The sequence below is a fragment of the Megalobrama amblycephala genome, linkage group LG24 (genome assembly GCF_018812025.1).
Source record: "Megalobrama amblycephala isolate DHTTF-2021 linkage group LG24, ASM1881202v1, whole genome shotgun sequence".
NCBI classification, from domain to species: Eukaryota; Metazoa; Chordata; class Actinopteri; order Cypriniformes; family Xenocyprididae; genus Megalobrama; species Megalobrama amblycephala.
The window spans coordinates 29,401,845-29,428,249 of record NC_063067.1 but is presented as its reverse complement, the minus strand read 5'-3'; the positions used below and the strand labels follow the sequence as shown (position 1 = coordinate 29,428,249).

The window sequence follows — 26,405 nt, the reverse complement described above, 5'->3', positions numbered from 1 at the left end:
AAACAAATGGATCTGACTTGACCAGATTAGGAATTATTTGATTTGCTAGAAATGATTAATAGAAATGCATTGAAATGAACTGAACTAAATTATTCTGAACTCAGCTGAATAGAACTAAACTAACTAAAAATAACTACAGTAAAATAAAGGATACCGAACTGAACTGAACTGAACTAAAATGAACTAACTTTACTTGTTATTGTAAATCTACTGATGTATTAACTACTCAACTGAACTGATTTGAGTTGAGCTGAGCTGATGAATTCAGTTCAGTTTAGCTTGTTTGACCTGATTAGGAATAAAGTGATTTGAGTTGATGTGAGTTTAACTTAATTGTACAAAAAAAAAACAAAAAAAAAAAATCCACTAAATTGCATTGAACTGACCTGAATAGAAATGGATTGAACTAAATTATAGCTGAATAGAAATGTATTGAACTTCAGTAAAATAAATTATACTGACCTGAACTCAAATGAACTAAAAATACTTATGACCTGACATGTACTGAACTGAATAGAAATTAATTGAATTGAAGTAAACTGAACTGAATTGAAATAAATAAATTATACTGAACTATTGAACTGACTTGACCTGAATAAAAATGAATTGAACTGTATTGAATTAAGCTAAATTATAATGAAAAGGGTAACACTGGTAAAAAAGTTACTATAAATCTACTACTGTATCAAATATTCAACTGAACTGATTTGAATTGAACTGATGAATTCAAGCCAAATAAACAGATTGAACTGAACTGACTTGACCTGATTAGAAATAAATTGATTTGAAGTTTAACTTAATTAAAAATAAATCCACTGAACTGTATTGAACTGACTTGAATAGAAATGGATTGAAATGAACTGAGCTAAATTATTCTTAACTCAGCTTAATAGAAATATATTGAACTACAGTAAAATAAATTATACAGAACTGAACTCAAATGAACTAAACTTACTTATGACCTGACATGTACTGAACTGAATAGAATTGAACTGAAGTGAAATGAAATGAACTGAATTGAAATAAATTATACCAAACATGACATGAACAGAAATGAACTCAACTAATTGTTCAGTAAACAACATTATGCTGAACTGAGCTAAATTGAACTATAAACTGATTTGAATTGAACTGATGAATTCAATTAAGCCAAACAAACTAAACTGAACTTAACTGACTTGACCTGATTAGGAATGAATTGATTTGAAGTTGACAATTTACAATAAAGTGAACTGAATTATGGTATTAAAGGGTTAGTTCACCCAAAAATGAAAATTCTGTAATTTATTACTCACCCTCATGCCGTTTCACACCCGTAAGACCTTCGTTAATCTTCGGAACGCAAATTAAGATATTTTAGTTGAAATCCGATGGCTCCGTGAGGCCTCCATAGGGAGCAATGACATTTCCTCTCTCAAGATCCATTAATGTACTAAAAACATATTTAAATCAGTTCATGTGAGTACAGTGGTTCAATATTAATATTATAAAGCCACGAGAATATTTTTGGTGCGCCAAAAAAAAACAAAATAACGACTTATTTAGTGATGGCCGATTTCAAAACACTGCTTCAGGAAGCTTCGGAACAAAATGAATCAGTGTATCGAAGCTGCTGTTCAGAGCGCCAAAGTCATGTGATTTCAGCTGTTGGCAGTTTGACACATCTAATGTGATTCGATATTCATGATTCGATACACTGATTCATTAATGCTCCGATGCTTCATGAGGCCATCACTAAATAAGCCGTTATTTTGGTTTTTTTTTTTTGGCACTCAAAAAATATTCTCGTGGCTTTATAATATTAATATTGAACCACTGTACTCACATGAACCGATTTAAATATGTTTTTAGTACCTTTATGGATCTTGAGAGAGGAAATGTCATTGCTCCCTATGGAGGCCTCACGGAGCCATCGGATTTCAACTAAAATATCTTAATTTGTGTTCTGAAGATTAACGAAGGTCTTACGGGTGTGGAACGGCATGAGGGTGAGTAATAAATAACAGAATTTTCATTTTTGGGTGAACTAACCCTTACTGAAACTGGCCTGAAAATAAATGGATTAAAATGAACTGAACTGAATGATTCTGAACTCAGCTGAATAGAAATTAATTGAACTAAAGTAAAATACATTTTACTGAACTGAACTAAAATGAACTATAATTACTTATGATTTAATCTGCCATGTACTGAACTAAGCAGAAATGAAGTGAACTGAAGTAAGCTAAACTGAAATAAAATAAATTAAACTGAACTATTGAACTGTTTTGACCTGAATATAAATTGATTGATCTGAATTCAGTTAAGCTAAATTATACTGAACTGACCTGAACAGAAATGAACTGAACTTATTTAACTACTAAATTATACTGAATGGAACTAAATTGAACTTATACAAACTTATCCTTATTAACTATATTGACTTATACTGAACTGAAATAAACTGAACTAAACCGAAATGAACCGGAGACAGGCAGGAAAACATTAGACAGAAAGCAGTGGATTTACTTGGAAACACAAGCAGAATCTCATGTTTAAGTCAAAAAACAAGCAGCACAACAAGGTCAGTGTGACATCACCTATTTACATGCTAACAGACTCACTGTGTGCCTCAGACTGAGCCGGCTAACTCATTTTGATCTCTGATTGTATCTGAGGTTGTAAGAGCAAAACGATCTCTAAGACAGAAGGAGCAGGCAGAATATTAAAGAGCCGTCACCCGTCAATGCCTTTAAGTGTAATCCCTGATTCAGCTCCAGTGGGTGAAATCTTAGATGCACTGCCAGGACATGAAGAACATATGCCAACGGCAGAATAAAGGGACACAGAGACAGAAAGAGACAGATAGAAAGAAATGGACAATAAAGGAAGAAGAGAGAGAGATGTTTAGAATGAATGAAGGAGACTTAGAGGACAGCTGGAAAAAGTAAAAGGAAAGAGTTTGGAGGTTGGAAAGAGGATGAAGAAACATACAAATTAATTCTGTGGCCAACTGAGACATTTTGAGGGGAAACTGAAATGAGACTCGGATGATGTTACTTCAATAATCTATACATATTAATCACAATGATTAAGAATTTATAGTAGAGGTTCAGAACATGAGCCCTAGAGGAAATATGAAGTAAAAAGGCATGAAATAACATGACAGCAGAACTCGATACACTCAGTAGAGCTGTACAGACTACACTTCATAAACTCCCACAGTAGAACTTTATACAATCATCTACCTTAAAGAAATAGTTCACCCTTTTATCATTCTAAACCTGTCAAACTGCAAAAAATGACAACAAATGACCATAAAAATTAGTTCATACACTATAATGTATGGCATTAAGGGATAGTATTTTGGTACCTGTATGGTACCTGCTTGATGCATTTTTTGTATGGATCGCCTCAGAATTTGCATTTGAATGCTACACGCTCTCCGTGGGTGTGGCCGCATTATCGGATAACGAGCTGACTCACAAACGACAAATTTTCAAACAGATTACATAAACAGAGAATATATTTGTTTGCTATTTGACTTGCATGATTTAAAACAAGGCAGGCAACGCCTGGCAACTTTCCGTACCCACTGCCTTGTTTAGACAGTGGGTACGGAAAGTATTCAGACCCCCTTAAATTTTTCACTCTTTGTTATATTGCAGATACTTGCTAAAATCATTTAAGTTATTTTTTTTTCCTCATTAATGTACACTCAGCACCCCATATTGACAGAAAAACACAGAATTGTTGACATTTTTGCATTTATTAAAAAAGAAAAACTGAAATATCACATGGTCCTAAGTATTCAGACCCTTTGCTGTGACACTAATATATATTTAACTTAGGTTCTGTCCATTTCTTCTGATCATCCTTGAGATGGTTCTACACCTTCATTTGAGTCCAGCTGTGGACTCACTGATTGGACTTGATTAGGAAAGCCACACACCTGTCTATATAAGACCTTACAGCTCACAGTGCATGTCAGAGCAAATGAGAATCATGAGGTCAAAGGAACTGCCTGAAGAGCTCAGAGACAGAATTGTGGCAAGGCACAGATCTGGCCAAGGTTACAAAAAAATGTTTGCTGCACTTAAGGTTCCTAAGAGCACAGTGGCCTCCATAATCCTTAAATGGAAGACGTTTGGGACGACCAGAACACTTCCTAGAGCTGGCCGTCCGGCCAAACTGAGCTATCGGGGGAGAAGAGCCTTGGTGAGAGAGGTAAAGAAGAACCCAAAGATCACTGTGGCTGAGCTCCAGAGATGCAGTCGGGAGATGGGAGAAAGTTGTAGAAAGTCAACCATCACTGCAGCCCTCCACCAGTCGGGGCTTTATGGCAGAGTGGCCCGACGGAAGCCTCTCCTCAGTGCAAGACACATGAAAGCCCGCATGGAGTTTGCTAAGAAACACCTGAGATCCAAGATGTGAGAAATAAGATTCTCTGGTCTGATGAGACCAAGATAGAACTTTTTGGCCTTAATTCTAAGCGGTATGTGTGGAGAAAACCAGGCACTGCTCATCACCTGTCCAGTACAGTCCCAACAGTGAAGCATGGTGGTGGCAGCATCATGCTGTGGGGGTGTTTTTCAGCTGCAGGGACAGGACGACTGGTTGCAATCGAGGGAAAGATGAATGCGGCCAAGTACAGGGATATCCTGGACGAAAACCTTCTCCAGAGTGCTCAGGACCTCAGACTGGGCTGAAGGTTTACCTTCCAACAAGACAATGACCCTAAGCACACAGCTAAAATAACGAAGGAGTGGCTTCACAACAACTCCATGACTGTTCTTGAATGGCCCAGCCAGAGCCCTGACTTAAACCCAATTGAGCATCTCTGGAGAGACCTAAAAATGGCTGTCCACCAACGTTTACCATCCAACCTGACAGAACTGGAGAGGATCTGCAAGGAGGAATGGCAAAGGATCCCCAAATCCAGGTGTGAAAAACTTGTTGCATCTTTCCCAAAAAGACTCATGGCTGTATTAGATCAAAAGGGTGCTTCTACTAAATACTGAGCAAAGGGTCTGAATACTTAGGACCATGTGATATTTCAGTTTTTCTTTTTTAATAAATCTGCAAAACAGTCAACAATTCTGTGTTTTTCTGTCAATATGGGGTGCTGTGTGTACATTAATGAGGAAAAAAAATGAACTTAAATGATTTTAGCAAATGGCTGCAATATAACAAAGAGTGAAAAATTTAAGGGGGTCTGAATACTTTCCGTACCCTCTGTATGTCTCATGTTTGTGTAATATGTATTCACTAAGTTACAGTTCATTTTCTAACAACTATCAGAATAGACTTCATTTGAGAAAGAGACTGCGGCTCGTAAGCATCATGTTAGTTTTCTTTATTTTGCAAAAAGCACAACATTTTGGTTTTACTGTGAGTGTACACAAATAAATTCCACAGTTTTTAATAATGTATAACTCTTATTTGTATGTCCAAAATTTTGAGTCTCTTTCGCACTGGTAAGAAAAAAACCGAGGTGGTATCGCCGGCACGACCGCCGACCCCTGAGTGTTAAACCAAATGTTTACAACAATGATATTAAATACACTCATAATAATAGATTTTTTTAAAAGAAATCTCTTATGCTCACTGAGACTGCATTTATTTAATCAAAATACAGTACAGTAATATTGTGAAATATTATTACAATTTAAAATAACTGTAATGCAAAGCTGAATTTTCAGCAGCAGTACTCCAGTCTTCAGTGTCACATGATCCTGCTCAAGAAACATTTTATTATCAATGTTGAAATCACTTGTGCTGCTTAATATTTTTCAGGATTCTTTGATGAATAGAATGTATATGCTATATACATATGTAATATACACACTTCCACTAAGGAGAACATGTCTATTCTTCTAATCACGCATCAGCGAGAAGTATTCAGACTCATCTCACAAAATGGCCGCCCAGTTTGGGCCGCCCCTCTCCTCACAGGTTCAATCCCCTGTGTATTATTAATGACTATATGTTTCAGGCTGGACAGAATCGGGTCTCATGGGTTCAAGGGTGGCTGTTTAATTCCCAGAGGCTGGCCTGGGAGAGATAGAGGGTGATGGATGGCTAGGAAAGAGGGAGCGGAGGATAGAGGAGAAGGAGGAGGAGGCATTAATGGTGAAGCGGCACTCACCAGATCCTCTTTGCTTTCTGACTCATCCTCATTCTCATTTCTTAGCGCTTTCCATAAATATGGTACACTTTGGTTATTATGTTTGTAAACATTAAAGGAACAAATCTGTGAGAACTATTAGATACGCTATATAAACTGCATATAGTACAATTTAACCTAGAATGAAGGAAAAAATAGCTGTGTAATTGACTGTGTAAATTAAGTAAATGATCTCATTTCAACTTTTACACTGCAAAAGTGATTTTCTTGTTTTTTGTTCAGCAGGACAAAGAAATTCATACAGGTTTGGAACAACTTGAGAGTGAGTAAATGATGACAGAATTTTCATTTTTGGGTGATCTATTCCTTTAAGAATGTTTAGATATTTGTACTGGAAAACAAGAACAAAAAACTGAAGAAGAACATAATTTTTTGCAGAGTACACACATTTTGATGTTGAATGCATTCATCAGGATCAACCGTTCAACCCTATTCCCCATGTTATTGTAAGAATGATCAAATTTGTCTTTAATTTATGTGAAATATCAGATTATCGGTAACTGAGAACAAACATTTAGTCTCAAACTAGCTACCCGCTACTGATTGAAAGTTTAAATAATATTTTAGCTACGTTTGCGACCCTGTTACAGTACTTGTGTTTTACTTTTTTATTGTATTTATTGCTTAAAATGTTATACATTTATTATAATTTTTAAGATTTTTTAATTTTGATGTTCATTTAAAGGAACAGTTCATATGTGAAAATGAGTCATATGTCATTCACTTACTCACCCTCATGTCATTTCAAATCTGTATGACTTTCTTTCTTGTATTTTGAATCAAACAACATTGGAGCCCATTGTCTTCAACTGTATGGGCAAAAAAATTAAAAATATCTTCTTTTGTGTTCCATAGAAGAAAGAAGGTTAAACAGGTTTGGAACAACATGAGGGTCTTTTTTTTTGTTTTTGTTTTTTTTGTTTTTGAGCGAATTCTCTCTTTAAAGGTGCAATATGTAAGATTTTTGCAGTAAAGTATCCAAAAACCACTAGGCCAGTGTTATATATTTTTATTCACTTGAGTACTTGCAATATCCCAAATGTTTGCAACTATTTGTAAATCGTGAGAAAATTGCAATTTTAACCAAGGCTCCGGGACGTGTGAGGATTCGCCTGTCAATTGCGTCATAAAAAGACGCTTTAATATTTACATGTTTTAATAGACAAGGGGAACAACTGTTTGGTTATGTTTATAGACAGAAAAATAATTGTTGTTATATAGCTCAACACGTTTAGTCTTATTGTTTAAATCTAATTTTCTTGATTTTCTGCGAGTACCATGCTTTACCATGCCTCACAGAAAAACACTATTTTGTCAAGTAGCTAACATAGCATAATCAGATGCAGCTTTATTTTTAGTAACAGTAATACAGCATTTTCTCCATCATACAATACGTTTTAAAATTAATTGCATGCCATTTATCAACACAAGCCATCCAGCATTTAATATGATATTGTAAAATCGATCTATCTTACTGCAGTGTGTAACAGTGTCTCACAGCAGCCGCCGAGCGAACGCACAGAGTAACGTTATAACATCATTTTCAACACACTCAAATGTATATAATATGATAAACAGAGCTGCATTACCTCATACTCATGACCGGAAAAGCGGAAACAGCGCCGGCAACTGTGACATAATAAATGTTCAGCTGCTCGTGAGGCGTGTGTTGATCAATCGCTCCAGCTCCTCGTTCAGCTCCACAACACTCGCTCCTGCTCCGCTTCATACTACAATAACATTAATAATCACATCCATGAACATGATTTCTGCCCGAGTCCTTTCCTGATTGTTTCCACCGGCTGTGAGGTGAAGACCGCATGTCCCAAGATTCCGCTCTCAGACTTGCCGTCATCAAGCTACGCCTTTTTTTGAATAGGCCTCTAGTGACCTTTAGCGGACAGAAATCTTACATATTGCACCTTTAAAGGATTCATGCTCTATTTTGTGCCCTGTTCACAGAAAGTACCTACCAGCAGAAATATGACTCTTATTACACACAGGGTAAATAATATTCAGAGGATTAAATGACTTCCCTATTTCTCTTTTATATTATATTCTGTCATTTGAATCCTTGCTTTTTTCCTATGCTGTTCTTTCATTTGCTTTTTCTCTGTGTTTTACATTGTTTTTCTCACACTGAATCATGTTTTCAGGCTTTTCCACAGGTGCACTCCTGTGTGTTCAGCCATACTTCAGTCCTTTTCTTTGACGGCTTTCACTTTTTCCAAAAATATAATGATGTTTATGTCTGATCAGTATCTTTTTTCACAGTATCTTTTTTGCCTGTTTTGTTCTGTCAGCTACCGAAGTCAATACCTGTCTCTTTCTATATGAGTGAAAATGAGCCTTTGTCATTAGATGTTGATTTAATGTGTGACCTGCAGCTCTTGACAACAAATACTTCCTTTGCTACAAGAGTAGCCATCATTCTGACTGACCATAGTCCTTTTATTTGAAATATACACTCACTTCTTGAAGGGATGATAGTGGTCTACACTAGAGGTGTGTTTACAATCGTGAAGTTTTGTTCATTGTCTGTTGTCAGTAATGTAAAGTATGAAGCACTGCTCACACAGAAGTTGTTTCTGTACTTTCAAACCAAGCAGCTTTCTGTTAGTCAATGTGGCAAATTCTTGTGAAATTTGCATGGGAAACTTTTTCACCCTCAAGCAAAACTCCTGATCGCATGGATTTCTAAAATGCCAAAATTTCACCGAGCAACAGTAAATGTGACAAACACCTTAATAATTCAGTGCTTTCATTTTAATATATTCAGTTTATCAACTATTAAATAAAGGGTAACATTTTAGTTTAGGGTCCAGTTCTCACTATTAACTAGTTGCTTATTAGCATGCATATTACCATGATATTTGCTGTTTATTAGTACTTATAAAGCACATATTAATGCCTTATTCTGCATGACCATATTCTACATCCCTTAATCCTACCCAATTCTTAACAATTACCAGTAATAGGGGTTTATTGAGGCAAAGGTCATAATAGTTAATTAATAGAAAGAAATGAACCCTAAACTAAAGTGTGATCAAATAATGTTACAGCAGTCCTCTGTTAATCTTTTCTGTAAATGGTTATACAATACTGTATCATATTTGATACACACATATAAGGCTTCTAAATTATCAACATAATCAAAACTTTGCTGAAAAACCGGTTCCACAAAATCTACTTATTGATAGTTTATACTATTTTAGTACCTTAAGTAAAGGACCTTTTGTAAAAAAAAACGTCACCCACAGGTCGTGGTTCATGTGTGTTTTAGCTGTGAAATCTCTATTGGTTTTTATAAAGTAAACATAAGAATACATTTTATATTGTCATTAATATTTCAAGACAAACACTTACTGGACTGAAGCAACTTAGGCTTATTTGATTATCCATACTTTTTTTTTTTTTTTTTGAAAAATCATATTAAAATGTTACTATCAAATGATCCTTCAGGCTTTTGATGAATATTTATATTTACATATTTTAATAATCATTGTATTGCATTGCATTATTTGTTTTTCCGCTACATACAGAGCTTTGATCATAAGCATTTAAATATTATCTTAAACATATTATTGGGAGATTTAGAGTGACAACTGAGATTAAAATTTCAAAAAAGTTTTTTTTTTTTTTTTTTTTTTCAGGCTTTACAGGGTTATTTCCATAATTTGCATGTTACCTTAGAAATAAGACAGTGTGACTTATTGATGTTTTCTGTGCACAAATTTCAAGGTCTTTCACACAATGTAACTTTTACTATAGTATAGTATTCACGATTAAACAAATCAGATGATAAAACAACATACAGTAAACTGAGAGACCCTGTGAATGAGTGTTTACTCTCATAGTTTAGACAAGCTAACACTGGATTTCATCTTGTTCTCACACAAGCGTAATATATCCTTGTAAAAGTTTTGATTACAACTCTCCCTATGCAAGAATCTGCAGCAGAGAGCCATAAAAGTGTGTTTTGATGAATCTTTCTGCTCATTGCGGCAGCCAGAACAAAGTGTGCGTGTAATTAGAAGAGCATTGTTTACACAGAAGCATGCAGCGCTAAGTTGTTTTAATTAGTGCTTTCAAAGAAAAAGAACCCTGTAAGTACACCCTGAAGATATGAAAGCAAACCATTTTTCTTATTCTTCTTGCCTACTAATCCATCTGTTGTTTTCTAGTATTAAAGATAGATTTTTTTTTTTTTTCCAATTTTAAACTTTTTCAAGTTTTAAAGCCTGGTGGGAGTGTTTTCTTGTTAACTGTATGCATTTTTGCACCAGTGTTAAACTGGTTTCTTTAGAGATGGTGACACTGAGCATGTTTACATGCACACCAATATGCTAAGAACTAATTAGTTCCCTTTCGATACTTTCACTCATACTGCATATGGGGAAAAGCTCCTTTTTTCCTCCTTGCTGAAGCCTTTTTCAATAGCACAGTGTAACTGAATGTCTATTGGCTCAAAGGAATGAAACTCTTTGAACCAATGACGACGTGGCGTAGTCGCGCGAGCCTATGGCGAAACAGCGCGCCAACGAGCCCGCCAAAACGGGCGTGGTTTATAGCTATATAAGCAGGCGTTTCGCCATGGGAATCAGTTCTTTCTCCTTCAGCGACGACTGCACTTCGCTGGATTCCTGCTGAACGCCTTCGCCGCTGGAACGATCTCTCTCTTCGCCGTAGTTGAGGCTTCGCAAAGGACAGCTGAGATCACCACCTGCTTCAGCGCCAGGCGCATTCGCAGACTGCCGCCTCTAGCGCCGCTCTCGATCCGCCCGCCGTGAGCTTCCGGTTTCGCTCTCAGCGAGTCTCCTGCCGCCATCCGGCAAGCTTTAAAAGCGCAAATTTCAGCGGTTTCACACCGCTTCTAAAAGAGCATATTCCAGCGGTCTATACTGCTCTAATAGAGCCCACACAAGCGCCGTTTTCACGGCGGCGGCGTTGCTACTAATGCCGCGCCACAGCTGTAGCACCTGCAGAGCCCCTCTGCTGGATGATGACGGCCACAGTGAATACGTCGGATGTCTGGGCAAGCCCTACGCAGAAGCCGCGCTCACCGAGACTTCATGCGTGCACTGCGAGTGTATGAGTTTCGCCTCTCTGCGCTCGCGGATCGCTTTCTTCAATGAAAGCGGTCCCGCCCCTCGCGCCTTCCCGTCTTCTTCCTCCTGCGAGCCGGCTAGGAAAAGACAGCGAGGTAGAGGGGCTCAGTGCCCGGATTTGGGAGAGCTTACGCCGGCCCAGCGCCCGCCTGCCTTTCCCTCTCCAATGAGAGAACCATCCCCCGTTCTCTTCTCACGCCCGGAGCAGCGTCCCTCGGCGGAAGCGAGCGACCTCGTCTCCTTCGGTGGTTCAGAGGACGAGCCGCTCAATGACTCCATGTCGCTCGCGGCATCTGAAATGGAGGAATGGGTCGGTGACGAAGAGCCCACCCCCTGCCGTCACTGGAGCCCATTGATTCCAGGCCTGGGATGGACGGCGAGTTATTCCGGAGCTCGACTTGGAATGGGCCACACCTGAGGAGCCGACTCGCAGCAGGCTGGACAAGTGGTATCTGCCGGGACGCCGCCAGACCCCCCGCCAGCGATCTGCACCCTTCTTCCCCCGAGGTCCACGTAGAGCTGACGAAGTCATGGCGCGCTCCTTACTCCGCCCGCCTGTGAACTTCTTCACCTGCGGCTCTCACCTCGGTTGACGGCTCACGTGAGAAGGGTTATGAGCAGATGCCGCTGCTGGACGAAGCCGTGGCCGCTCACCTCTGTCCTCCCGCGGCCGTGGGTTGGAAAAGCAAGAGGGCCCTTCCTTCCAAGCCCTGCCGTACAACCTCCGCCATCGCCGGCCGAATGTACTCCTCAGCTGGGTAAGCTGCATCAGCGCTTCACACTGTGGCCATTCTCCAAGTGTTCCAGGCCAAACTCCATTCTCTGGACGAGTCTGGAATCGACGCACCAGTTTCCGTGACCTACGCAGCGCCACCGACCTGGCCCTGCGCGCTACGAAAGCCACGGCTCAAGCCATCGGGAGATCCATGACCAACCTAGTTGTGTTGGAGCGCCATCTTTGGCTCAACCTAACGGAGATCAAAGAAGCGGACAAAATGGCCTTCCTGGACGCCCCAGTCTCTCCTTCCGGTCTCTTTGGGCCAGCTGTGGAAGGATTCACTGAGCGCTTCACCACCGCGCAGAAATCGTCCCAAGCTATGCAACATTTCCTGACCAAGCACTCCAGCTCTTCGTCTGCTGCAAGTCAGCCCAAGCCTGCGCCGCCCAGCACCAGAGCAAACCTGCCCCTTCCGCACCACAAGCAGCGCCACCTAAGGAGCAGCGACAGTGGGCCCGGCCTGCTAAGCGCTCCACGCTCCCGAGACGCCAGGGTCCCCGGCCCAAAATAGTGCTGGACCCGACGCCTACGGCGTCTTCCTGATCAGAAGGCCGGACCACCCCAAAAGCTCTCTCGCACAGTTCCCCCGCCACCTCGTTCAGTACCGGGTGTTGGGGACCAATGGGTTATGTGTCCTGGGCCCACAGTGGCTGCACCCACGCAAAACGCCGTTCTATTGGCAAACTCAATAAAGTTTTTAAATTGTCAAAAAGAGAGCAAATTTCCTCTTCCTTTAACGTCAGTGCAAAGACCCCTGCACAGCGGTCTGTCACCAGACGCTATCCAGCCCCTTGCCACATGGGCCGAAGCCTGGCAAGCCATCCCCGGTGTGTCAAAGTGGGTCATGGGGATCATAAATCACGGCTAGTCACTGCAGTTCACCCGAAGACCCCTGCGCTTCAGCGGTGTGGTTCCCACTTCAGTCAAACCGGACGACGCACATGTCCTCCATGCAGAAGTGATGTCTCTGTTAAAGAAGGGAGCCATAGAAATCGTTCCCCCCGCAGAGAGCGAGCCGGGCTTCTACAGCCGCTACTTCATCATCCCCAAGAAAGATGGCTGTCTCAGACCCATCTTAGACCTCAGACTTCTGAACCGCTCCCTCATGAGATGGAAGTTCAGAATGTTAACGTTGAAACAGATCCTCGCACAGATACGTCCCGAGGACTGGTTCTTCTCGCTGGATCTGAAAGACGCCTACTTTCATATCCAGACAGCCCCCCATCACAGGCGATTCTTGAGATTCGCTTTCGAGGGTGTGGCTTATCAATACACGGTCCTTTCATTTGGGCTGTCCCTAGCTCCCCGCACTTTTACGAAGTGCATGGACTCGGCGCTTCTCCCTCTGAGACAGATGGGAATCCGAGTTCTGAACTATCTCGAAGACTGGCTCATACTGGCCCAGTCTCGTACCAAGCTAGAACACTACAGATCCATGCTCCTCAGCCACCTTCAGTGCCTGGGACTCAACTTTGCCAAGAGCTCGCTGCTCCCCAGCCAATGTATCACGTTCCTGGGCGCAGTTTTTGACTCAGTCCAAATGAGGGCTGTAGTCTCACCAGAGCGCTCTCTGACGATTCAGAAGCTCACGGCATCTGCCAGGAACAAAGCCCGTTACCCTCTGAGGTTCTTCCAGAGGATGTTAGGGCTGATGGCTTCCGCCTCCCCGGTACTGCAGCTCGGCCTCCTCCGGATTCGGCCTCTGCAATACTGGCTGAAACTCAGGGTTCCACCCCACGCTTGGCGGCATGGCCGCTTATTAGTCAAGGTCAATCAGGCCTGCATCACGGCCCTGAAACCTTGGATGAACCCCAGTTGGTTCGAACGTGGTGTTCCCCTACAGGCGGTGTCCAGAAGGAAGGTGCTCTCAAAGGACGCCTCCAACATGGGTTGGGGCGTTGTATTCATGGGCAGACCGGCCTTCGGCTCGTGGTCTCACGAGCAGAGCCATCTGCAAATCAAGTGCCTCGAGATGCTGGCAGTAGAATGAGCCCTCGTCTCGTTCCAAGTGTTCCTGGAAGGGCACCACGTCTTAGTCCAGTCGGACAGCATGACGGTAGTGTCTTATATAAATCGCCAAGGAGGCCTGTCGTCCAGCCGCCTTTGCGCCCTGACGAAACACCTCCTCGAATGGGCAGCAACCAAGCTGCGGTCGCTAAGGGCGACGCACATACCTGGAAAATCGAACCTGGGAGCAGATATGCTATCTCGGAGCAATGTCCCCTCAGATGAGTGGATGATCCATCCCCAGACAGTACAAAAGATATGGGAGATCTTCGGGAAGGCAGAGGTTGACCTCTTCGCCTCAGAAGACAACTCTCACTGCCCAACTTTCTTCTCAAAGGAGATGGATGCGCTGGCCCACGACTGGCCCAGGCTCCTCCTTTATGCCTTTCCCCTGATCGCGATGATTCCTTACGTCATCAGATGAATCAGGGAAGACAGGCACAGAGTCCTCCTGGTGGCCCCACTGTGGAGAACCCAAATCTGGTCTTCAGAGCTGTACAGGCTTTCCACAAAAGCACCATGGCCAATTCCCCTGAGACGGGACCTCCTCTCTCAGGCGAACAGGACAATCTGTCACCCCCAGCTGGAACTGTGGGCTCTGCACCTCTGGTCCCTCGATGGGAGCCGACAAGCCTCTCCAGGAACATTCTACACACCATCTCTCAGGCTAGAGCTCCATCTACGAGGCACCTCTATGCCCAGAAATGTTCGGTCTTCATTGCTCAGCACGCAATGTTGACCCTGTGGAGAGTGACGTATCTCAGATACTGTCTTTCCTCCAAGAGCGGCTGGACGGAGGTCTCACCCCTCCACGCTCAAGGTTTATGTAACAGCCATCGGAGCGTTCCACGCTCTCATTGCTGGCCAGTCAGTGGGTAGAAACAGCCTTATTGTGCGTTTCTTGAGAGGTGCTAGGCGGATGAATCCCCCTAGACCACTCACCGTTCCCACATGGGACCTTTCCACAGTCCTCGCAGCCCCCAAAGGTCCTCCTTTTGAACCGCTGCAGTCAGCTGACCTCCGGCCCTTAACGCTTAAAACCGCTCTGCTACTAGCACTAGCATCGGTCAAGCACGTTGGCGACCTGCAGGCCCTCTCTGTAAGCCCTGCATGCCTTGAATTCAGGCCCAAAGACTCTAAAGTCGTTCTAAAACCCAGGCATGGCTACGTCCCTAAAGTGCTCTCGACTCCGTTCAGAGCACAGGTCAATTTCCCTCTCGCCACTACCTCCTTCTTCGGATGAGCGAGAGGTGGAATTGCTCTGCCCTGTCAGAGCGTTGAGAATCTATGTTGAGCGGTCTGAGCCGTTTAGGCAGTCCAACCAGCTCTTCGTCTGCTTTGGCAGCCGCACCAAGGGGTCTCCGGTCTCAAAGCAACGCCTCTCGCGTTGGATAGTCAACGCGATCGCTCTATGCTACTCCTCTATGGGCCTGGATTGCCCCATAAGAGTAAAAGCACACTCCACTAGAGGTATGGCCTCTTCTTGGGCATGGTCTAGTGGCGTTTCACTCAAAGACATCTGTGAGGCGGCCGGCTGGTCCTTTCCGTCCACTTTTGTCAGGTTCTTCAACTTGGATATCCCAACCTTGCATGCTCGGGTCCTCTCTGTGTGAAACGACGGCCTCATGCCGAGTTCCATCGTCATACCTCTGTCAGGGAATTCTTTCCCTGTTCCAGTGTAACACGAAAGAGTTCGACGGCTTCCGGCCCCTCACATATCCACATGGCCCCTAGGCGCCCAAGATATGTTTCTTGTCGTTCCCTGCCGTGGCACGGCGTGATTGTATTCATTCCCCATACGCAGTATGAGTGAAAGTATCGAAAGGGAACGTACTCGGTTACGTACATAACCTTGGTTCCCTGAGATACGGGAACGAGTACTGCGTTTTATGCCGTGCCACGACACTGCGGCTCAGTGTCGTCGCTTCAGTCGAAATAAACTGATTCCCATGGTGAAACGCCTGCTTATATAGCTATAAGCCACGTCTGTTTTGGCAGGGCTCGTTGGCGTGCTGTTTCGTCATAGGCTCGTGCGCGTCGTGCCGCCATTGGTTCAGAGACTTTCATTCCTTTGAGCCAATAGACGTGCAGTTACACTGCGCTATTGAAAAAGGCTTCAGCAAGGAGGAAAAAAGGAGCTTTTCCCCATACGCAGTACTCGTTCCCGTATCTCAGGGAACCGAGGTTTCGTACGTAACCGAGTACGTTTATTGAAATAACCCAATTTACCAGTATAGTGACAAATTGGGACCACCATAGTATTTCAAAATGTCAGCGGGAAACTTGCACAGACTCATTCTCATCTCATATTTGAAGTTTCTACAACTGTACCACTTGTCCTTTGGCTACACGAGATGAGAACACATTATTTATATTTCTTGGGTCAAGAAAATGTTGGAGTTTGTGATATACAGTATTCCTCATACCCTAGCCCAAAAAACTCGCTATGGCTGGATGCACTTAAATCTGCCGTATAAGGATGCTTTCCTGTTACATATCACACATGCGCACTTCAATAACCTGACAGAACGCAGGTTGAGGTGTTTACATGCTATCTCTGTTGATTGGTTTATTCTTGAGCTGTTTATGACCTTATGAGGAAAACTGTTTAATGCATTTAAATGACCATATGTGTTGTTGGCTTATTAAGCATAATCGGTTTAAGAACGTGCATATAAACACACACAATAAGGATGTTTCCCTACTCCATAGATCCAGCCAGGAGAGGCCTTCACTGTGTACCACACCAGCCCAACACTCTCCAGCTTATGCAAACCAGTGGTGCTTTGGACCCAGCAGGACGTGTGTAAGTGGCTGAAGAAACACTGTCCCCACAACTACCTGACCTACGTGGAGGCCTTCTCTCACCATGCCATCACAGGTACTGCACAGCTCTCCTCATGACACAGCACACGTTTGGATAACCTGGACATCCAGTATAAAAGCTGAAGTAAAATTAAGTTTAATGGTTTTATATTTTCTTGTATTTCAGTTAACGTTTATTTTATTTCAAGTAAGGATTTTAGTTTTGGTTTTGGTTAGTTTTAGTTATTGACAATAAACTTAATCAATATGATCCAAAATGATTTTTAAATCTGATTATCCAGTAATTCTTTGATGAAGCTGCCAAGGATAATCATAGGTCCGCAAAGCCTTACTCTGGTCTCTCTGAGGAACAGCTTTGGCAGGCCACATCCTCTAACACACTCTCATCCAACTCCCAGAGCCGTGTGCACTGCGTTCTCTCACTAATGGACAATTATACACCGTAATGTTGAGCCATTTGTCAAATCACAGTCAATTTCCATGAGGCCTCACCATCTAGGGGTCACCGGAGCGGCGCTTCCAAGTAATAAAATCATTTTACACTGCCAACCGTTCATTTGTTCCTGGAAATTTAGCAGTGTTGAAGAGGAAGCCGAGTCTAAATGGATTTACCAAAGGTAGACATTCACAGCTTTTGTTATTTGTGGGATTGTAATATTTGTGATGGCACACAGACAGTATAAATGAGTGGAGTGTTTGAATCATAGATGCCCCATTCAATGTTATATGAGCCATGTGACGTCTTCTAGCCAATCAGTAAAGAGTTGTGAGTTAGGAGAGATTTGATGGCTGGATGGTTTGTATTGGGGACAATGACACATATCCATGATAAAGAAAAATAATCTAGTTTAAAACAAATGCGGTAAGTTCTTAGAAATTTACTCTGTGTTCATGTTGGTTTCATATGGTTTTGAAAAACTTTTATACCAAAAAAAGTTTCAATTTAATGAAGCTAAAAAATTTAATTTATCATTTAATACATATGTGAACACATTTTTTCAAAAAAAGCTTTTAAATCCATTTTACATGGTAAAAACTATGAAATAGTGACATGACATTTTACAACCTGAACTAACCTTGACTTGGTATAAAAGAAGTCAAATTTTCTGATATTTTAAAGCATCGTATTATGCAATTTTTTTTTTTTTTAATGTATTTTTTTTCTGTGCAGTTTCTGGTGCCTCTAACATTCATATGTTTTTAGAGTTATGTGTATGCATACTGTGAATCTTCCTGTCCTTCAGACAGTGACGGTAGAGCACAAGCACTCATTTTAGCGGCATTACATTTAGTTAGGTTGTAGTGACAAATGTGTGCCCCCTCCAAATGCCCCTTTAAGTAATTCATCCGGGCGCCGACGCCAGCTAGAGGCCTTATTCTATTATCTGCACTATTATTTATTGCTTCATATATCAAGCCTCTTTCTAAGATGGTGTGTGTCTCCTAAGTGAGTGTTTGCGTGTGTCATTTTCACCGGGTCATTGGCACTGTAGCTTGAAGCACTGTTACACACACTGTAAAACACTGACTCATGTCAGACAAGACCGTCACTTGCTTCAGGCACAGAGTGTTTCTGCTCCAACATAGTTATTGGTCTTTTGAGTCAGATGTTTAACAGCTGCAAGTGTGAATTGCCTTGCACTGCATCCACATTCATTTCTAGTAAGTACTGCATCTTTTAAAATGAATTAAAGAGCCCATGAAATCAAAATGGCAGTTTTGTAGCTGTTAGTCAGTATGGAAGCTTTTTTTCCGCCACGGAATAAAACAATTTAAAAGATAATTGCAACTTTTTATCTCACAATTCTGACTTCATAACTCGCAATTGAGAGGTTATATCTTGCAATTCTGAAAAAAAAAAGAAAAAAATCAGAATTGTGAGATAAAAAGTCTCAATTAGCTTTTTTATTTTTTATTTAGTGGCAGAAACAAGCGTCCATACATTGGTGTACTAGTGTACTCCTAAAAGTTGGCAAAATAAATTTAAAGCTGCAGTCCGTAAGTTTTGCCTCTTTGTCGCCATCTCTGTTTGAAACCTGCAATTGCAGTTATTTGTGGAATTATTATCTTTACGTGGGTTGGGCATCAGTTCAACTCCTCAGCACAGATGAATCTAATGTTTGCTGTCAGTCACCGCACCGGTGTAGATACGGTACTTCAGAATCACAGATTCTACGTCTTGGAAGTATGACCAATATAAGAATTTTCACTGGAAAATGACACCTGAACAAGTAAGTAACATATCTTTCACTTTTGTTCCGACCAACTGAGAAAAAAAGCATTACAATAAATCACACTACCAATGATTAAATCTAACGATCGCTTAGCTCGGATCACGTCAAACCGTGCACATTATTATTATTGTTATACTTTGTTCTCAAATTGTTAATGTTTACAATATCAGCTTTGCATGACTATATGTATTTAGTGTGTATTAGCGTTACCTGTAGATTTCAATTTCTGTAGCCACTCCACAGTCTGAAGTCTTTTGCTTTTGACTACAGGTGAATCTCCAGTAATCACTGATGATTCTCATTTAGTTTAATTATTTCAGCCGCTGTGATAAAAGGCTATAAATAATCCATCACCTGCAGCATCCTCACATGCCATGTCCTTCTAGCTAAGACTCCTTCTTTATGTAAACAGACGTGACATAATGACGCAAAGACGAACGGCTGCATGCTCGAATTTCTCACGGAAACCCACCAGTACCACTCGAATTAGAAAACATTATCACAAGCTTACCGTTCTGAATCGGGCTAAGGTAAGGAGATAGTTCTGAACACTGGCCGGTTATGTACTTGCTCAAAAATGGCTTTTGGATCATTTTTACCTGAACAAAAAATTACAGACTGCAGCTTTATGCAGATAAAAACACATGATAAAACTTTTAGCAGATTTGTTTATGCACAGCTCTCTTAAGGTCCCACCACAGCATTTCAATAGGGTTGAGGTCTCCAATGCAACACCTTGATTCTTTTCTTTTTCAGCCATTCTGACTGATATACTTTGGTATACAGTGGAGTTTATGGTCGACTCAATGACTGCAAGACGCCCAGGTCCTGTGGCTGCAAAACAAGCCCAAATCATCACTCCTTCACCACCGTGCTTGACAGTTAGTATGAGGTGACTGTGCTGATATGTTTGTTTGGATTTTGCCAGATGTGGCACTGTGCATTATGGCCATTATGGTCTCGTCTGTCCAAAGGACATTGTTCCAGAAGTCTTGTGGTTTGTTCAGATGCAACTTTGCAAACTTAAGCCATGCTGCCATTTTCTTTTTAGAGAGAAGAGGTTTTCTCCTGGCATCCCTTCCAAACATGTCATACTCCATACATGTCCAGTCTTTTTCTAATCGTACTGTCGTGAACTTAACATTTAACATGCCAGCCGAGGCCTGTAGAGTCTTAAGATGTAGCTCTTGGGTTTTTTGCAGTTTCTCTGAGCAGTGCACATAGATAGGTCCCCCCAATACTTAGAAATGGCCAAATTGCCATTGGTAGCTGTCTTGAATGTTTTCCACTTGTGAAAAATCTTCCTCTCTATAGAATGATGGACTTCAAATTAAATTGTTTGGAAATGGCCTTATAACCCTTCTCCAGATAGATGGCAGCAACAATTGCTTCTCTAAGATCAATGCTGATGTCTTTCTTTCTTGGCATTGTGTTAACACACCTGAAGCCTTCAGACCAGCAAACTGCCAAAACTTCAGATTTTGTAGAAGTTCTCACACTTTCTGATGACCAGTTAATCAAAGGCATTTGATTATCAGCGCATGACTGATACTTACCCTCTTAATTCCTATGTTAACAGTAAGGGTGTACTTAGTTTGTCACACGTGGCTTCTCCATTTTGGCCTAGTTTTGGTTAAATAAACCATGACACTGTGTAATATGCCATGTGTTGTTGTTCATCTGAGGTTGTATTTACATAATTTTATGACTTGTCAAGGACCAGATGATTCTTTAGTATGTCCTGATATGTAAAACCATAGAATTCAAAAGAGTGTACTTTTAAATAAACTCTGTATATGGAGTTTATTATTGTCATCAACTACAAACCCGATTCCAAAAAAGTTGGGACACTGTACAAATTGTGAATAAAAAAGGAATGCAATAATTTAATAAACTTATATTTTATTCACAATAGAATATAGATAACATATCAAATGTTGAAAGTGAGACATTTTGAAATGTTGGTCAAATATTGGCTCATTTTGGATTTCATGAGAGCTACACATTCCAAAAAAGTTGGGACAGGTAGCAATAAGAGGCCGGAAGAGTTAATAAGAAACACCTGGAGGACGAATTTGCAACTTATTAGGTCAATTGGCAACATGATGGGGTATAAAAAGAGCCTCTCAGAGTGGCAGTGTCTCTCAGAAGTCAAGATGGGCAGAGGATCACCAATTCCACCAATGCTGCGGCGAAAAATAGTGGAGCAATATCAGAAAGGAGTTTCTCAGAGAAAAATTGCAAAGAGTTTGAAGTTATCATCATCTACAGTGCATAATATCATCCAAAGATTCAGAGAATCTGGAACAATCTCTGTGCGTAAGGGTCAAGGCCGGAAAACCATACTGGATGCCCGTGATCTTTGGGCTCTTAGATGGCACTGCATCACATACAGGAATGCTACTGTAATGGAAATCACAACATGGGCTCAGGAATAGTTCCAGAAAACATTGTCGGTGAACACAATCCACCGTGCCATTCGCCGTTGCCGGCTAAAACTCTATAGGTCAAAAAAGAAGCCATATCTAAACATGATCCAGAAGCGCAGGCGTTTTCTCTGGGCCAAGGCTCATTTAAAATGGACTGTGGCAAAGTGGAAAACTGTTCTGTGGTCAGACGAATCCAAATTTGAAGTTCTTTTTGGAAAACTGGGACGCCATGTCATCCGGACTAAAGAGGACAAGGACAACCCAAGTTGTTATCAGCGCTCAGTTCAGAAGCCTGCATCTCTGATGGTATGGGGTTGCATGAGTGCGTGTGGCATGGGCAGCTTACACATCTGGAAAGGCACCATCAATGCTGAAAGGTATATCCAAGTTCTAGAACAACATATGCTCCCATCCAGACATCGTCTCTTTCAGGGAAGACCTTGCATTTTCCAACATGACAATGCCAGACCACATACTGCATAAATTACAACATCATGGCTGCGTAGAAGAAGGATCCAGGGTACTGAAATGGCCAGCCTGCAGTCCAGATCTTTCACCCATAGAAAACATTTGGCGCATCATAAAGAGGAAGATGCGACAAAGAAGACCTAAGACAGTTGAGCAACTAGAAGCCTGTATTAGACAAGAATGGGACAACATTCCTATTCCTAAACTTGAGCAACTTGTCTCCTCAGTCCCCAGACGTTTGCAGACTGTTATAAAAAGAAGAGGGGATGCCACACAGTGGTAAACATGGCCTTGTCCCAACTTTTTTGAGATGTGCTGATGCCATGAAATTTAAAATGAACTTATTTTTCCCTTAAAATGATACATTTTCTCAGTTTAAACATTTGATATGTCATCTATGTTGTATTCTGAATAAAATATTGAAATTTGAATCTTCCACATCATTGCATTCTGTTTTTATTCACAATTTGTACAGTGTCCCAACTTTTTTGGAATCGGGTTTGTAAACCGTAACCAGTTTTTATACATAAAAAAAAGTGTACATATGGGCAATGTTAGCAAGGACCTATAGTAAATTAAACTATTGAAATGATCTGCAACACATACTGTACTACTTACATTAATGTTAATATTAATGTTACATAAAATGATGATTCATTCGAATTAATGAATTAATAAATAAATAACCAGACCTTCATGAAGATCAATACAATTTCTTAAAATATCTGATAATCTGACTTTTTATGATAAAGTAATGTTAGTTCACCTTGTAATATATATATATATATATATATATATATATATATATATATATATATATATATATATATATATATATATACCCTCATAATATATTTAAATGTTTTTGAAAAATTATGAAGTCTTCAATCTGTTTTAAAGTGTACATTTTATGTGGCACATTAGTTTTAAACTAAATTTTTAAAAGTTTTTCCTTTTCTTTTTTTCATGTACACACTTATTTGACCCAGTAGCAAATCACAATTTTGCTGGGATGGATGATATATTTATATCATGAAGTAACTAAATGTCTTTTCAGTCTGCCCTTTTTTTTTTTTTTTTTTTTCGTTTTTTTGTCATAAATGTAAGATCAATTGAAAGAACACAGTACACTTTTTAAGACCAACTGTTTGAAACCATTTTTCTTTTTCCTCTATACTCCACCTCATCTTGTTTTTTGACAGCACCTCTATCACTATCTTCAGGGCATTATTTGGGAGCACATTAAACCTTTCTGCAGGGATTTCATTTCTGCTCTGTTCACCTGTGCTGTCTGCTGCTACACAAAAGCCTCAGACAAACAGCAATTCTGGATAAAGTGTTTCTGGAGGGCTGAATTTAAAAGCATTGAATTAGCGTGTGTGTGTGTGTGTGTGTGTGTGTGTGTGTGTGTGTGTGTGTGTGTTATAGAGGTTCATAAAGCAAGCACCTCAATGTTGTGCATCAAAGCACCATATCACAATGAAAAAAAAGTCCAAATATCAGCCTCAAGAAGCACCTCTGGCTAGTTACGGACGTTTCCATTATCCTGTGTAATGCTGTTAGCATCACCCATGCTCTAATTGTTCTTCCCAGCCTATTGTGAGTGACTGGGAAGCAAATGCAATCCCCATAGCGATGTGTGAATTCTCGGAGCTGGAAACTGGGTCAGAGTTGGCCCGTGACTGTCCCCTAAAGCCCCAGGGGCAACTGGAGGTTGGGTCAGTGGGGCATGTCCAATAATAACCCATAAGCCCCTAGTAGTTACATACACCAGCAATTTATTTAACAGCCTATACATCAGGATTAATAGGATATACTTCAGTAATTGATGCTTTTTAACATGAAGATGGATGTATGGAGAGTGTGGTTTGAAAAGGTTGTTACATTAGCTTGAAGAATATGAATTGGTCCTGAATTTGTTCTGAATTAGATGGTTTTATTTTGGTAATTCTAATTTATTTTGGTAGAACTACAGAATTCATATAATGAAGATAATAATGCATAGAATTTCAATCCTTTTTGTTTATGCTTCCTGGATTGGACCTGCATTTATTTCCTGCATATAGCATCTTTTATACAGTATAATGTAGTGCTGCCTGTTTTTATACAGATATGCATTTTTACTACTCATAACAAGTTATAACAACTTTCTTTTTCATGGCGTTAATCGCATACATTAGCACTTAGCCAAGTGTTGCATGATTTAACGTGTTTCTAGATTGTTTGGCACTTCGTGGCATATTGAAAATGTGTTTCTGGTAGTGAATTACATGAAACATGTAATTTTTGCCATTTTTATAAAAGTTTTTAATGGACAAAAGTTGTGATGTCACATTTTCTGGAGGTAAATGAGTGGTGTGATGAGGTTGTTGTAACTCAGAAAATAACAGGATATTTTTTGAGTAGTAAAAATGCATATCTGTATAAAAACAGATCATCACACAGATTTCAATTGATCTTTTAGAAAATAACAGGATATTTTTTGAGTAGTAAAAATGCATATCTGTATAAAAAATTTTTGCATGCCATTTCCTGTTGCCAGCAGGTGGCGCTATGACTAACTGAATATTGGCATATAGATGTCTTTAGGCCAGGACTCTAATAAAACATGTGCAGTTTGGGGCAGATCGGACATTGTATGCCCAAGTTACAACAACTTCCTGTTTCCAACAACTTCATGGTGAAACATCGAAATTGTCAGGACACCACTGGCACGCCCTTCAGCGAAAACTCTAGATCTTCGCAATTTAACATCACAAAGGCCTTAAGATTAGACTGATTAAATATGATGGTGATCTAATTCAAAGCTCTAGGAGGAGTTTGTTAAAGTACAATGTGTGGAAATGGCAAAAAGTGCCAAAATTTTGAAGAGAAAATTCAAAATATCTCACTTCCTGTTGGGTTTACAGTTTTTCACACCATCGGTGCTCGGACCCTAATGAAAAAAAAAATGAAACTGGATGTATCTGTGTCTATGAAGTTTGATGCCCCTCATCACACCACTTATTTACCTCCAGAAAATGTGACATCACAACTTTTGTCCAGTTCTACTCTCATTTAAAGGTGCCGTAGATTATGTTTTTAAAAGATGTAATATAAGTCTAAGGTGTCCCCTGAATGTGTCTGTGAAGTTTCAGGTCAAAATACCCCATAGATTTTTTTTTTATAAATTTTTTTTAACTGCCTATTTTGGGGCATCATTATAAACGCGCCGATTTTATGCTGCGGCCCCTTTAAATCCCGTGGTCCACGCCCATAGAGCTCGCGCTTGCCTTGAACAGTGCCTTAACAAAGTTTACACAGCTAATATAACCCTCAAAATGGATCTTTACAAAATGTTCGTCATGCATGCGGCATGCATGCGTCGGATTATGTGAGTATTGTATACTGTTATATTGTTTACTTCTGATTTTGAATGAGTTTGATAGTGCTCCGTGGCTAACGGCTAATGCTACACTGTTGGAGAGATTTATAAAGAATGAAGTTGTGTTTATGCAGTTATACAGACTGCAAGTGTTTAAAAATGAAAATAGCGACGGCTCTCTTGTCTCCGTGAATACAGTAATAACCGATGGTAACTTTAACCACATTTAACAGTACATTAGCAACATGCTAACGAAACATTTAGAAAGACAGTTTACAAATATCACTAAAAACATCATGTTATCATGGATCATGTCAGTTATTATCGCTCCATCTGCCATTTTTCACTATTGTTCTTGCTTGCTTACCTAGTCTGATGATTTGGTTGTGCACAGATCCAGACGTTAATACTGGCTGCCCTTGTCTAATGCCTTTTATAATGTTGGAAATGTGGGCTGGCATATGCAAATATTGGGGGTGTACACCCCGACTGTTACGTAACAGTCAGGTGTTATGTTGAGATTCGCCTGTTCTTCGGAGGTCTTTTAAACAAATGAGATTTATATAAAAAGGAGGAAACAATGGTGTTTGAGACTCACTGTATGTCATTTCCATGTACTGAACTCTTGTTGTTTTTCATTCGAGGGCACCTTTAATATTCATAATTTGTCGTTTCTTCATTCGTCACGATTTGTCAAGCATGAGATATCCATAAATCACATAGGAGATAACAGGGCAAGCTGCACACATTGATAACAGAGAGAGCTGCAGAGCTGTAGGAATCTTAGTTTGAATTGCTTCAACCCCATCACAAGTTCAGGAAAGTCCCTACACATTAATTTAGTGTGAGCCACTGTAATTTAATAGCATGCAAATATGTTCTTTCACAATTGTACAGAAATTTACTTTTAAAATCACCTTTCCAAAATGGAAAAAACATTTCCTATTTCCCGTTGAAGCTCTCTGGATATTAAAGGTGAAGATTCCTACTGTATATCATACATATAGAGCCAAGAGACAGAGCTT

The 26,405-nt window shown here is 40.6% G+C and overlaps 1 protein-coding gene across 1 annotated transcript in view; it reads left to right on the top strand.

Annotated features, from left to right (window-relative positions):
* Window positions 1-26,405, top strand: part of samd10b (sterile alpha motif domain containing 10b) — a 124,632-nt gene that overhangs the window by 63,132 nt on the left and 35,095 nt on the right. Inside the window, exon 3 of the mRNA XM_048178384.1 lies at window positions 16,772-16,940. Within this exon, the coding sequence (XP_048034341.1) occupies window positions 16,772-16,940 (169 nt within the window). The remainder of the gene's footprint in view (window positions 1-16,771; window positions 16,941-26,405) is intronic.